Source organism: Barbus barbus (genome assembly GCF_936440315.1).
Source record: "Barbus barbus genome assembly, chromosome: 43".
In the NCBI taxonomy this organism is placed as follows: domain Eukaryota; kingdom Metazoa; phylum Chordata; class Actinopteri; order Cypriniformes; family Cyprinidae; genus Barbus; species Barbus barbus.
In genome coordinates, this window is record NC_136721.1 from 8,767,061 (window position 1) to 8,782,448 (window position 15,388).

General features: G+C 39.4%; 1 protein-coding gene across 1 annotated transcript; it reads right to left on the reverse strand.

Annotated features, from left to right (window-relative positions):
• LOC306862339 (ADP-ribosylation factor-like protein 3) lies at positions 1-7,071 on the reverse strand. The gene is made up of 6 exons (XM_079405095.1): positions 6,833-7,071; positions 6,528-6,671; positions 2,014-2,130; positions 1,794-1,844; positions 721-906; positions 1-640 (listed from the first exon to the last, which is right to left on the reverse strand). The coding sequence occupies exons 1-6, from the start codon at positions 6,848-6,850 to the stop codon at positions 593-595; spliced, it is 564 nt and encodes a 187-aa protein (XP_079261221.1). The 5' UTR covers positions 6,851-7,071; the 3' UTR covers positions 1-592.
• Between the last annotated feature and the right edge of the window lie 8,317 nt (positions 7,072-15,388).

The window sequence follows — 15,388 nt, forward strand, 5'->3', positions numbered from 1 at the left end:
AAACAACTAGAGAACATTTAATATCACAACTTCATTTCACGTAATCATAAACAGGTTGTCCACACAGAAAAGTCATTTCATCAAATCCAAACTATCAAATCCAGTCATAAAAGAAAAAACATAGCTTTGACAGATCATCTTACACAAAATACAAGAGTTTTGCTCTGTAAGAGATCATTCTCCAGTGAGACAACTATCAAAACAGCTGAAGAATATATTTGTGATAGCTACACGGATACCTCATTCTTATTTTAGGCTGCAAATCTTGCTTGTGTGCATTATTTATGCCTTGGTATGTCATATTTCTCGAAAACATGACAGCAAAAGATTTACAGATTTTAAAGAAAGCTTGTCTAGTCAGACAGCAATAAAAACTCTCTGAAAGAGCATAAGAGATAAGAGTGGGAAAAATTATTTGTTTTGTTTGATTTCCTGCCAGTCTCTGTTGGCAGCCAATTTACAAACAGGAAGATAGATCATTAATATATTTTAAAAAAAAGAGTTTTCCAAAGTTAATTTCTTTTTATACGTGGTTTACATTAACAGAAGAATCAGAGCAATTGTACAAAATAACACTTGGAAGTGAGCAGATTCATTTCTTCTTATTTACAATATTGTTGCTGATCCAGTTCATGCCATCCTAAAAGAAAAAAAAATAACAATATCTTAAACTATTCCTATAAGGGTAAAACTTAAATAATTCACTGTATATTTACAAACCTGTACACCCTCCCCAGATACGGCAGAACAGGCCTGGATCTGCCACTCTCTGTCCCGGTATGTGTGCAGGTTGAGGCCCTCGGCGATCTCACTGGCCGGAGAGGCTGTGGCCAGGTCCTGTTTATTGGCAAAGATGAGCAATGGCACACCCTTCAGGTTCTCCTCATCGATGAGCTCCGAGAGCTCCTGTGGAAGAAGGTCAACACAGAGGAGTCAAAAAGACTGTAATCAGCACCACAGAGGGGTTATTATATGGTGAGTACTATTTGGCCGATAATATGGTTGTATAGTGTGTATACCAAGGATTGAACCCAAGACTATGCCCTTAAAAAAGTCAATGGGTACCAGCAACTGTTTAGTTTCCCACTTTCTAAAAATATTTTATTTTGTGTTCAGCAGAAGAAAGACATTTATAAAGGTTTGGAACAACTTGAGAGTGAGTAAATGAGTCATGAGTGAATAATTTTTTTGGATGCATCCTTTAAATGAGGAATTCTTCCAACTGTTTTTAATATACATTAATAAATCTATTAATACATTTGATCTTCAAATTCTCATTTTGTTGGCCTGATAGAAATGTGTTTCCCTGTCAATTCTGATTTCAGCCTTTATGAGGTTTTTGAACTCAGTTTTTCTCTAAAAAGTCTTTTGTCTTTTCAGAAGCAAGAGCAAAGTAAAATTCCAGATTGTAACACTTATTGTAAACTATATATAGTTTAATGTTTTACTTTGTGCGATTGTATTTAGGCTTCAAAATTAATTCGGGGGGGGGGGGGGGGGGGGGGGGGGGGGCAAACAATTTTTCACACAGGGTCATGTGGGTTTGGATTTTGTTTTCCCTTCATATAAAAACCCTTCATTTAAAAACTGCATGTTGTGTTTACTTGTGTTATCTTTGATTAATATTTAAATTAGTTTGATGATCTGAAACATTAAAGGGTGACAAACATGCAATAAAATAAAAAATCAGGAAGGGGGCCAATACTTTTTCACACCACTGTAAATATATCAGATAAAATGCTTTTCAAGAAAAAAAAGTAGAAGCTGTGATTGTCACAGATATGTAGACTTACCAATCCTGTTTCCTCAAATCTCTTTTTGTCTGCACTGTCAATCACATAAATCTAAAAAAGGGAGAGAGAAAAGCAACTATTAAAGAGAAAAAAGCTTTTTGATTGATACACAAAACAGAAATGTAATTACATATGTGATTGTATATACTCTCACAACATGGTCAATGTCACTGAGAAAGTTAACTCTCAAGAAACCTCCGCCTGAACACTGCTGTCATACCAATAAATCTGTGTTCTCCAGGTACTTCTTCCAGAATGGTCGAATCTTCCTCTGTCCTCCAATGTCCCACACATTCAGCTTCATGCTATCACAGGTCACACTTTTAATGTTGAAACCCTGAAAGAACAAAATTAGCACATGATACAGCTGTGGCTACACTCAAAAAAGAAGAAAAAAAAAAGCTTTTTTTTTTTTTTTTAAGTTTTACGCAATTTAAATAATAGTAAAATTCCATCAAATTATTTTAATTGAATAACTAAACAATCCTTAATCAGTTATTAAATTCAAATCGAATTTAAAAAAGTTTACGTAAATTGTAAAACTTTACCTTTTTTGAGTGTATGTGACTTTAAAATTATATTGGGAGAAATAAATCTCATAATTGTGAATTTATCTCACATTATAACTTCACTTTTCCAAAGTGGCTTTAAATCTCACAATTTTGACTATATATCCTGCTTGTGACTTTAAATCTTGCAGTTGTGACTATGTCTAGAATTATAACGTGGATCTCACAATGTGACTTTATATCTCATGATTGTGTCTATACATCACAGTTGTGAATTTAAATCTCACAATTATGACTTTATTTCTCACAATGTGACTTCAATCTCTTAATTCTGAATGAATATCTCATACCTGTGACTTTAAATCTCACAATATGGCTTTAATAACAGGGGAAGTCGTGGCCTAATGGTTGGAGAGTCGGACTCGTAATCGAAAGGTTGCGGGTTCGAGTCCCCGGCCGGCAGGGATTGTAGGTGGGGGGAGTGAATGTCCAGCGCTCTCTCCACCCTCAATACCACGACTGAGGTGCCCTTGAGCAAGGCACCGAACCCCCAATTGCTCCCCGGGCGCTGCAGCATGGCTGCCCACTGCTCCGGGTGTGTGTTCACGGTGTGTGTGTGTGTGTGTGTGTGCATTTGTTCACTACTCACTGCTGTGTGTGTGCACTTGGATGGGTTAAACGCAGAGCACCAATTTCGAGTATGGGTCACCATACTTGACAATACGTCACGACGACGACGACTTAATTCTCACAATTGTGCCTATATATCACAATTGTAAATTCAGAAACGCACAACTGTGATGACATCTTGACTTCATATCTCATAATTTCAACTTCTCACAATTGTGACTAGATATCTCACCTGTGACTTCAAATCTCACAACTGTGACTATATATCATTGTGAATATACATTTCACAATTGTGACTTGATACCTCACACTTGTGACTTTAAATCTCACAGCTGTGATATGTCATAATTATGAGATTTAACTTGAGTATGACTTGATATCTCATAATAGTGACTTTAAAGGGATAGTTCAACCAAAAATGAAAATTCTGTTATTAACTCACCCTCATATCCTTCCAAACCTGTAAGACCTTCTTCGGAACACAAATTAAGATATTTTTGAGTATATTCGGGTCAGAAAGCTCTCAGATTTCATCAAAAATATCTTTGTGTTCCGAAGATGAAAGGAGGTCTTATGGGTTTGGAACGACACGAGTAATGAATGATATAATTTTATTTTTGAGTGAACTATACCTTTAAATCTCACGGTTTGGGTTTTATATTTTGACTTTCTGTCTCACAATGTGATTTGAATCTCACAATTCTGACAATATATCACAACTTTAATTCATCTCACAATTGTGACTTGAAATCTCACAATGTGACATAAATCCCAAAATTGTGACTATACAGGTCCTTTTCAAAAAATTAGCATATTGTGATAAAGTTCATTATTTTCTGTAATGTACTGATAAACATTAGACTTTCATATATTTTAGATTCATTACAACACAACTGAAGTAGTTCAAGCCTTTTATTGTTTTAATATTGATGATTTTGGCATACAGCTCATGAAAACCCAAAATTCCTATCTCAAAAAATTAGCATATCATGAAAAGGTTCTCTAAACGAGCTATTAACCTAATCATCTGAATCAACTAATTAACTCTAAAACACCTGCAAAAGATTCCTGAGGCTTTTAAAAACTCCCAGCCTGGTTCATTACTCAAAACCGCAATCATGGGTAAGACTGCCGACCTGACTGCTGTCCAGAAGGCCATCATTGACACCCTCAAGCAAGAGGGTAAGACACAGAAAGAAATTTCTGAACGAATAGGCTGTTCCCAGAGTGCTGTATCAAGGCACCTCAGTGGGAAGTCTGTGGGAAGGAAAAAGTGTGGCAGAAAACGCAGCACAACGAGAAGAGGTGACCGGACCCTGAGGAAGATTGTGGAGAAGGACCGATTCCAGACCTTGGGGGACCTGCGGAAGCAGTGGACTGAGTCTGGAGTAGAAACATCCAGAGCCACCGTGTACAGGCGTGTGCAGGAAATGGGCTACAGGTGCCGCATTCCCCAGGTCAAGCCACTTTTGAACCAGAAACAGCGGCAGAAGCGCCTGACCTGGGCTACAGAGAAGCAGCACTTCTTATTTTAAACTTTGTTTCAAAGTTACCTTCTTAGTTTTTTACCATGAAGCAGAAACAGGCTTCCATAATGAAGGCTTGATTAGGTCACAATCCTAATCACACACAAAACACCAGATAAGAGGCACAATGTATTTAAACTCTCCTAGTCTAAATTTATCCTGGCCCTGAGCAGCCTCCAACTACTGAGACTTTATGGTTAAGTAATCTTTAACCGTGGGATTAAAGACACTGTTGTGGTGCTATTCTTAGAGAGGATCTTCTCTCCCCACAGGCCTCAGCTCTTTAAATCTTTAACTGGCTGCAGCATGTAATATCTGTTAACATAACACATGCTAAATAGCAAATAGTCTCACATTACGTCCCAGGATATTTTAAGTAATCAAGTAATGGTTTACCAACATCTTAACTAGAAGCAAGCTGTGAGCAGCAAAGTTCAAAAGAATCCATGCTAAATGTTGTGCTAACAGCCATCAGTTGCAGCAGTTCTACAAATGGATGATACTGTAAATCAATGACGGATGAATTCAGACTTTTATAAATTGATTTTAGAGACTTTTTTTGTCATATGTGTTATCTCTGGTTAGCTGACTTTATGCTAATAACTAGCACTAACACGCACAGTGATGGTGTATTAGTGCTCTATCCTTGACCCCTCAACAGTAAACAGCGCAGTAAACCAGACTGACCACATTTGATCCTATTAACTTTCTTGGAAGATTGAGATGTTATCATGTCTATTTATACCATTTACTTGGATAGTATTTTTATTTAATTAATTTTTTTCTAGGACAATATCCGCCATCAAGTGGTTAACTAGCAGTGATTGTAGTCTATGCTTTTTTTTGTCTCATGGGTTGTAGGTGAAACAACAAAAGTGGATCACTTTTGTCATGCTACGGTGACACATACAATTAAATAAATCGCATATATATATATATATATATTTAGGGGGTCAAAGGGCAAGGCTAAATGCTTTTTTGATGACAATTGAAACAGATGACATTTAACCATCATTTAACTATTAAAGGTTAAAACTGTACATTTCTAAATGGATATAAATGTACTGTTGCTATAAAATTAGAAGCACACAATTCCGTAGAATATCATTATATGCTTTAACATTAAGATTTGTACTCACAGAAATTACTAAAGTAGTCAAACATGTTCATTAGAAGGGGTGACACAATGCACAATATAGTGTATATTATAATATTATTGATGGGACTGAGGATTGATATATTGATTTGTGTGTTTGTTTTAATATTTTAACAGTATTTTAATTGTATTTTCATAACAGAAATAACAATTGGGTATAACTTAAGAATAGAAGTCCATGTTCACTCCAAACTTAAACAAGGATAATTAAGACTTTATTTATAATAATTGTGACATATTCACTATTTCACTTTATATGTCATAATGTATTTTATATTTTGCAACTGCAAATTTATTTATCATAGTTGTCAGTTTATTTCTCATATTTCTCATATTCTTCACTTTTTTACAAATATGCTAGAAAATATGATTATGTTATATTTTATTATACTTTGTTTCTAGTATACTTTTTTCTCTCTCTCTATCTTAGGCAGACCCCCTAAAAGTTACCCTAAAGTCAAAGACGTGATCATGTCAAACTTTTTAAGGGTTTTTTCACAGTATTATTCATCCACAGTCTGTCCTCTTTGTGACTGATTCATTTATATTGGTTGTACAGTCTAGTGTTATCCAAGATGCAGCTAAAGATACACATTGACTTCACGCCAAAGAATGACTTTACCACTATAATTTACAATTCTGTATGGTAACTAAACTGAAGTGTAACTGTTAAATGCTTTGAGAATTTGTTACAGTAAAAAAGCGCAAGAAATGTGTTAACATTCCACACCAGCTAATAACTTCAGACCTTTCTACAGCCTCAGCAAATTAGGCTGAATTACCCATGAGACATGTTTTTGCCATTCATATCACATCATTAAAAAGTAAATGTACATTCTAAAATGGCAAAGGGCTGTGAGCAAACTGTAACAAATCTAGTGCTTTGAAAGTCCTTTGTGGCTGCTCTTCTCACCTGAGTTGGAGTGATGGTGTTCACATCTTCGGAGGCAAGTTGTTTTAACAAAGTGGTTTTTCCAGCGTTATCGAGACCAAGAAGAACTATTCGCAGCTCTTGCTCAGTAGTGCCTTTTAGCTTCTCAATGACTGAAAACAAACCCTTGAAAACAAACATTTGTGCCTAAAAGATCTAATTAAAGTTTCATTTGAAGTTTTAGGTACATCCATGAAATCTCCTATTCATCACAATGATGTGTATAACATTAATAAAAATCTATTATTTGATTCATATAGGCCCTTCAAGCAGATCAAAACACGCACCTTTTGGACTTCTCCCATAGTGCCTTGAATTTTGTGGTCGGAAGAGGATGTGGAGAGAGATGGAAAGGCGCAGCTACATTATATGCAGGGTATATCCAGGTAAGTGTTTGGTTTTCTTATCTGTCCACTGTTTCCTGGATCCTCTTCCCTCAAAGTACTTGTTCTTCACTTCACAGGGTGCAGTACCTTTCCTTCTCTATGCGCCTGGCCTTCCTCATATGTGACATAGGGGAGGATGTGGAGGTGGGTGAAAGTGGGGGAGGGGTTGGATTAGTAGGCCACAATTAGCAATCTCTCCGCCCGCCTCCCCTCCACTCGTCTCCTCCAGCACATCTTCAGCATTAAAGACTTACCTGGATTATCCTTAACAACCACCTGCTTCAGGACAAGCCACTGAGACTCTGTGCTCTCTTCTAGTCTTCACTATGTTGTCTTCTTGATCCTTTCTTTTATCATTTACAAGCTTGAATGGCCTTCATATCTCACTTGCTGTTTTCTGGAGCAATACAAACAAATTTAGCAAATAATATAAGATATCATGTCATTTTCAATCCTTCTTGTTGTTTAAGTGAATGCAGCCTCACAATACCTCTCCCAAGCAGCAGAGAGCAGTAGTGTTTATATTTGAAATTAGGGTTCTTCAGGGTATAATGTGAGGTAAGGGAACAGTGTTAGGGTGGGGATCAAGAGATTAGGGTTAGCTAATAGAGTGCTGCAGGGATGACATACAGTACGTTCGTAGGCTAAAACCTGGAAACAAGTTTGAATTTTAAGCACTTTCGGTTCTATCTCCCTGAAGTCAATTGAATTTTGAATGGGTTTTTGGTTAAATGCCTGTGGTTAAAGGTCTGTGGTTTACACAATATTTTATGTTAAACGTTTTATATTTTAATACTATTATTTTAATATTATATTTTAAGTTTAATAACAGTAGAATTTAAGAAAGCACAAAATAGAGGATACATAAGAAAATAATATTAATAGGCTATTAAAAATATAAAGCTAAAATCTTAAAAAAAGGACCTGGATAGTTGCTAGTAAAAATTTTCATTGCATATTCATTTGACTGCAGAATAATGTCACATGACATTTATAGCTCAGGTGATTGGCTTGCCATTCTTACCAAAACACTAGCGTAAAAGTTATTTTGTATAATTTTTTGAGCTTCTGGTTAGCAGTCAAATAAGAATTCTCAATTGAAGTAAACCAATAAACCACTCTAGTTATTCCACTATAGTTACAGTATCAAGACCACTTATCATCCCTATATTTAGTTCTCTTACAGGGCTTGAAATAGAGAGTCTTTATTCCAAGATTCCACTTCATATTGAATCTTTAAAGCTACTTTCTCTTCCTACATAAGACCTCAGTAGATACAGGCAGGCCGATAAAGCTTCAGATCTGTTTCGGTAGCAGTATAATAGCGTCCATCATCAAGACTTCATCTTTCTCTTGCAGGAACACTTCCCCGGGGATTAGAAACGGTCCTTCCTTCCCTTTATATTACTCCAAAGAGCCACAATATTCCTTTCTCCCTGTAAATGAAAGCAATAGGGAGCATCTCTATCCACAGAGCAGTCAGAATCCAGACTCACAATGCAGAAGTTCCCTGGTGCATCCCATGGGTCCTTATCACTGCTCTGCAGATGTACTGCACTCTATTGTTGGCTGTTTGCTCTTGTAGGGATTCTATAATATTCTGAGGGATTACGAACCAATTACTGAACTCCTCCAAAGATGTTAACCTAGCATGGATGATGGATCAGCTTCTCTTGTTGCTGCCTTTACTGGCCATCATCTTTTGCATGAGCAAAACTTTGAAAGTTATTACTCATTCTATGATGATAAGTAGTGTCTCTGACATTTCCAACAGTCTAGCATGTTAATTATGGCAACATCATTAGCAAAAAGTACATTAATTTCAGTCTCCATGATTACATTAGCCAACAAGTCACATATATGTGTCGACTTGACTGAAATAAATTGATCCCTTAGGAAAATATACAATCACAAATGAGATCTCAATATCATTTCTCTCCAACAGCAGAGAGATTAGAGTAAAAGCAAATGTAGATGTTTGCTCTCCTGCTTGTTACATTTTAATTTATTTTCTTTCCAGAAAAGGTAGTTTCAGAAGCAATCTTGACATTGTCACACACTGTACTTTTTAGTACTTTTTAAGCTCTTAAATTCTGAGGCTGGAACGAGGTGCTATGAAGTATGTGCAAAAAAATAAAAAATAAAAAAATAAATAAATATATATATATATATATATATATATATATTTTTAAAGAAATGCAATTGATCAAAATTGACATTTATGAAAATATTACTGTTTCAAATCAGTTCTTTTGAAATGTCTATTTATCAAAGAAAAGTACTACGGTTTCTCCGAAAATATTAAGCAACACAAATGTTTTTAACTTTAATAATAAGAACAAATGTTTCTTGAGCAGCAGCATATCATCACATTAGAATGATTTCTAAAGGATCATGTGATACTGGAGTGATGATGCTAAAAAATAAATAAATTATATTTTAAAATAACAAATTACATTTTAAAATATATTACAATTTAAAACAGTAGAAAAAAATAAGAAAATATTTAAAAATTCATACCGACCCCAGACATTTGAAAGGTAGTTTATAATTATTGAAAATATATGCAGTACATATGCATTTTAAATTATAAATAAGAATTTCAAAAATGATTACCATTTTATTCTGCTTTCTACTGTTTGAAGGGATGAAATCAGTTATTTCAATCAAAATGGATTCATAGTTCCCTTCCAGGAACTCGAGCTGCGTCGAAACGCTAGGGGAAAGTCTTCAGCGTGACCGTGCTCTGAATCACATGTGTTATCTGTCCAATGGAAGGGCGAGACATCACGGGTGGGTGACGTAATCGACCAGGAAGCATAAAAGCATGTGCGGTGGAACCGGTGTCAGCTTTTTGTCATTCTGCAACCACTACTCTGTGTGTGTGTCTGTCAATCTGTGTTGTGAGTCTTATTTAGTGTTGTTTGTCCCTTACAATCACTTGAAATAAGCTCCACAATGTGTGCAAGCACTTGGGCGAGAGCAGATCGCGTTACAGGCTGTATGTTCCTCCCTGCAAACGCTACATCACTGCTGGGGATACACACAGTCCGTGTGTGGTTTGCTTGAGAACAGAGCACGCAGAATCAGTTCTCGAGGGAGCTGACTGCCCGCTTTGTGAGCATTTGTATGCTTGCGTATGTTTGCTCTCGGAAGGATCTCTTTGAGGAGTGAGCTTTCACTAGCGTTCCTCACGGTGCCGGTCCCGCTTCTGCCGAAGAAAAAGAAAAAAAGGCGGAGCGGTGGCTGCGCTCATGGGAATCGCACATGGATCAGGTGGAGGGAATGAAAACGGGCGAGCCCCTATCTTCTCGAGGTGGCAAACGCTCTGGGTTGGGGGCCTCTAAGACTAAGCCGGATCTGCGGACCGTACTTCAGTCTAAGAGGTCCTTGACCTCGAAGCCCTGACGAGCGTTGGCCCAGGACTTACGAGGGCAGGCCCCTCTGGGGACAAGCGGGTTACACCGCATTACACGGTGTCCGTCTCCCCCCAGTGCCCTCAGGAAATCAGTCTGCCAACCCTGCCAGAGTTCCAGGGCGCAGCTGGCTCCAGCTAGCGCTTTTCTCAGTTATTTCCGCCCGGAAACATAGCGGAGCTGAGAAGCTCGCCACCCCTGCGGGGGTCTCTAGAGCTGCTGGTTCGGCCGCCTTCTGCCGGTCCTCCGCTTCAGGGCACTGAGCTAGCAGCTCTAGGTACACCAGAGGCCAGTCTCGAGAGATTGGTTCCCTTAGTAGACTATTTGGCAGCGTGGAAACTACTGCCAAATGTGTCTCACTGGGTCCTGCACACTGTAGAGAGAGGCTGCGGAATCCAGTTTGGTTCTCCTCCGCCTCAATTCAACGGGGTGAATCCCACTCTGGTGGGCCCCGAGCAGGCTCTAGTAATGGAATGAGAAGTAGAGTACTCTCTTGAGGAAGGAGGCCATTGAGGTGGTCCCTCCTCACGCAAGAGAGTCCGGGTTCTACAGCCTGTACTTCATAGTTCCCAAGAAGGATGGAGGGTTGCATCCCATTTTAGATCTGCATCAGTTGAACCGCTCAGTCAGCAGACTGAAGTTCAAGATGCTGAAATAGGTTGTGTCTCAGATCAGGTCCGAGGACTGGTTTGTCATGATCGATCTAAAGGATGCACACTTCCACGCCCCCATCCTTCCCACTCACAGGAAGTCCCTGAGGTTTGCTTATTGGGGTAATATATTATATATATATATATATATATTATATATATATATATATATATATATATATATTCCCAATATATTCCCTTTGGCCTTGCACTCTCACCCCACACTTTTACATCAACGATTGGTTGATTCTAGCTCAATCGGAGCAACTGGCGATTCGACATCGAGATGTCGTTCTCACGCACATGAAAGAGCTGTGGTTGAGACTGAACACCAAGAAAAGTGTGCTTTCTCCAGTACAGAGAACCACTTATCTAGGCATAGGATCCGACCACGATGCAGGCACGCATGTCCCCTGCTCGGTTTGAGTTGATCCTCACGTCAGTCAAGAGAGTGAGAGAAGGCCAGTCACTCAATGTCAAGCAGTTTCAAAAACTCCTGGGTCTGATGGCAGCTGCGTCCAACGTGATATCTTTTGGCCTGCTGTATATGAGAACCCTACAGTGGTGGCTCAGAACCAAGGGGTTCTCCCCGAAGGGAAACCCACTTCACATTCCAGGTCACGTGGCGATGCCTACATGCCTTAGACATGTGGAGACGTCCTTGGTTCTCGTCTCAGGGCCTGGTGCTGGGAGCTCCTGGTCGCCGCGTAATGCTAGCGACGGATGCATCCCTCACCGGTTGGAGAGCGGTCATGATTGGCCAACCCGCTCGCGGTCTGTGGAGTGGTCGCCATCTCACATGGCACATCAACTGCCTGGAGATGCTGGCCGTGCTTCGAGCACTCAAACACTTTCTCCCAGACCTAAGAGATCACCATGTGTTGGTGCGCACCGACAACACAGCGGTGGTCTCTTACATCAACTACCAGGGAGGTCTGCGTTCGCGCCCCTTGTACAAGCTGGCGCACCAGATCCTTGTGTGGTCTCAGGGCAGACTTCGCTCACTGAGAGCCGTCTACATTCCTGGGTATCTCAATATGGGAGCAGACATCCTGTCGAGGCAGGGGCCGAGGCCCGGGGAATGGATGCTTCATTCCGAGGTGGTGAAGCAGATATGGAGAGTGTTTGGCCAGGCACAGGTGGACCTTTTTGCAACTCACATCGCAATGTCCCCTCTGGTTCTCTCTGACTCATCCAGCTTCACTGGGGCTGGATGCTATGGTACAGACTTGGCCGAGGCTTCTTCTGTACGCCTTTCCCCGATCACTCTGCTCCTGGGAGTTCTGGCGAGAGTGCACCGGGATGAGGTCAGTCTACTACTGGTAGCATTGTTCTGGCCGGGACGAGTATGGTTTTCGGACCTGATTTCTCTCCTCGACGGCTCTCCATGGGAGATTCCTGTCAGGAGAGATCTCCTCTCACAGGCGGGGGGCGTTTCTCCACAGGGGAAATCAGGTGGATCAGGATGCTATTCTATAACCTCGAGTCCTCTGCTTTCCCCCTTCTTGGGGATCAAGACTCACTTCTCAGAAGTTCGCCTTTGGGACGCAGGCCTGAACACTTTAGCCACTCGTGGCCCTTTTTCTCTCGCCCTCGCTGTACTCCTGAGGGATACACACAGGGCAGGTTCTTGGAAGTCTGGTGGCGTGGGCATCTCATTCCCCTAGCGTATCGACACAGCTCAAGTTCCTGGAAGGGAACGTCTCAGGTTACGTGTGTAACCCTGGTTCCCTGAAGGGAACGAGACGCTGCGTCTCGAGGCCATACTTCCGGCATCACTGCAAGCGCTTGCTTCATTCCTAGAAGCTGACGCCGGTTCCACCACATGTGCTTTTATGCTTCCTGGTCGATTACGTCACCCGCCCATGATGTCTCGCCCTTCCATTGGACAGATTACACATATGATTCAGAGCACAGTCACGCTGAAGATGTTCCCCTAGCGTTTCGACGCAGCGTCTCGTTACATACGTTACGTTACATCTCGTTACATACTCGTTACATAGGAACCAGGGTTACATACATAACCTGAGACGTTTTATGTTCAGTAATCGAATAGTAATTAATTGTAATCTACTTGAATGGTGGAATTAAAAATATGGTATTATTTTACAAATATACTTTGTTTTGTTTTGTTTTTTTGCAAACACTTGCAACAAGATAACAAACAACATTTTCAAAGTTTACATTGTCCACATTTGTTATAACTTTACACTCAGACTGTATGTCAACAGTTTTCCTCATTTGTATCTTTATTTTGTTGTTTCTCTATGGTTATTTTTCATATAAACATAACTGCTATTTCCACTAAGTTGTCGCAAGCTCATAATGTGACTGAATCTATTAAAAATGCTTGTGCCAACCAAGTCTGTTAGTCTAAGTATCTGAATATGAAGATCATGACACACTTTTTTTGCTAAGGGCCATTAATTACCACATTTGCTTTCTCTTCAAACACACAGGAACACAAATGCCTTTGTTGCTGGCTGAGCTCATCTCTCCAGCTGTGAGAGCGATGGCGAGTGGGATGGTGAATGGACTTATGGCCGCACGGACTGCTGCACTGATGAATTGAGATGAACAGGTGTCAGCCATCGTAGAACAGAAGGAGCTTTGGTGACGCAAAACAGAACTGGTTCTGGATGGTTTTCTGGTCTGGACCTGCTTTGGGCAGTTTGGACGATTGGCTGAACACGTGATCACACCAAATCACAGTCTCCATTTCACAATAAACCTTTGAACGTCTATAAGACTGATCATGACCTAATTACTGTTAGTATCCTTACACAAGAAAAAAGTTTCTATTTAGGAGCTACTGTACAGAATAAAGGCTCATCATGGACCAGAAAAACATCACAAGAATCCACAAGATTTCAGCTGTTAAATTAAAGTCTTGTGAAGCAACAAGCTGAGTTTGTAAGACTCAAATCCATCATTAAAGCATTTTAACTTTAAACCATCGCCTCTGCCCAAAATCCATAATAATGCTTCATTCAGTGGAAAAGTCCATCCCCTGTTGTTCTCTCACATCATTTCTTTAGAACAATTTTTGCTTGTGGATTATTGATGGCACTCATTCACTGTAGAGGATCCATTGGTGAGTAAGTGATGTAATGTTAAATTTCTCCAGATCTCTTCTGATAAAGAACATCTAAATCTTGGATGGCAGCAGTAATGTGTAATGTGTTTAGTCTAATGGAACTGTTTGATCTTTGCATTAAATGTTTACCATGCATTACCATTATGTAAAAGAGTGGTAATGACATTTTAATAACTATTTTTGTGTTCCAGTCAAAATGTCTTAGATTATAGAGCTTTGCATTGCAAGAGGTTAAAGATGATGAAAAATGTCAACAAATCACCTGTGGAAAGTGTGTTTCAGATAGATTGACCAAATGTAGACATGCAAACATTTGAGACAAACACTTTTTTTATGATATCTGTGCATTTTATTTGTGTCTGGTGGATGGTCAGTCATGCCCAGGCTTCTCTCGAAGATTGTTGCCTGAATGTGCGTCAGTGTGTTTTCCTTCTCAGTGACTTTTATACCCAGCAGCGTTGTGTTTTATGGTGTTTGCACAGTGACACGTTGTTTCTGTGAGCCCAGACGTTCTAGCGCAGATTTTGTATTACCTCACTGGTCTCCAGCACACAGCCAGCTTCATCATGGAGATCTCTCTGTCTCACCACCAACAGAAACCATCCGTCCAGTCCAAGGAAAAGGTACTAGATTTCCCTTTCACTATACTTACCTGTGTTATACAACTGTAGGGTGGAAACATCTGGGTCATGATGCGATATTATTGATTTTTTTTTATGTTTAGGGTATAGTTATTCAAATACTCACTTGCTTTTTGCAATTATAAATGCAAGTTCCGAGTTTGGATGTGCATGGGCAAAACTGAAATAACTGAATGTGTGTTGACCCAATGAAACTGTACGATTGACTTGGTGGTAAATCTACTTTTTCATAAAAGTCATTCATGAAATAAATAAATTAAAATGATTTATTGTTTGTGTGAGGATATGGATGGAGCACTATGATGTGAAATATTGTAGAATAATATAATATAATATAATATTTATATTTTATATTTTTTGACTTATTAGTATTTATGTCTGTCAGAACCATAGAAATAATGAAAAATCGCCAAATTTTTATATTTCACACACACACACACACACACACACACACACACACACACACACACACACACATGTTGGGTTTCCATGTTTTATGGGGACATCCCATAGGCGTAATGGTTTTTATACTGTACAATCTGTATGTGCTATTGCCCTACACCAACCCTACACCTAAACTTAGCCCTCACAGGAAACATGCTGCATTTTTAGATTTTCAAAAAACTTTATGCTGTATGATTTATAAGCTTGTT

Bases quoted from the DNA above. Each gene is read 5' to 3' on its own strand.
- LOC306862339 (XM_079405095.1), bottom strand. The intron at 1,845-2,013 runs GTATGACAGCAG...TCCCTTTTTTAG, and splicing joins TGGAGAACACAGATTTATTG to ATTTATGTGATTGACAGTGC. The intron at 641-720 runs GTTTGTAAATAT...TTTTTCTTTTAG, and splicing joins TATCTGGGGAGGGTGTACAG to GATGGCATGAACTGGATCAG.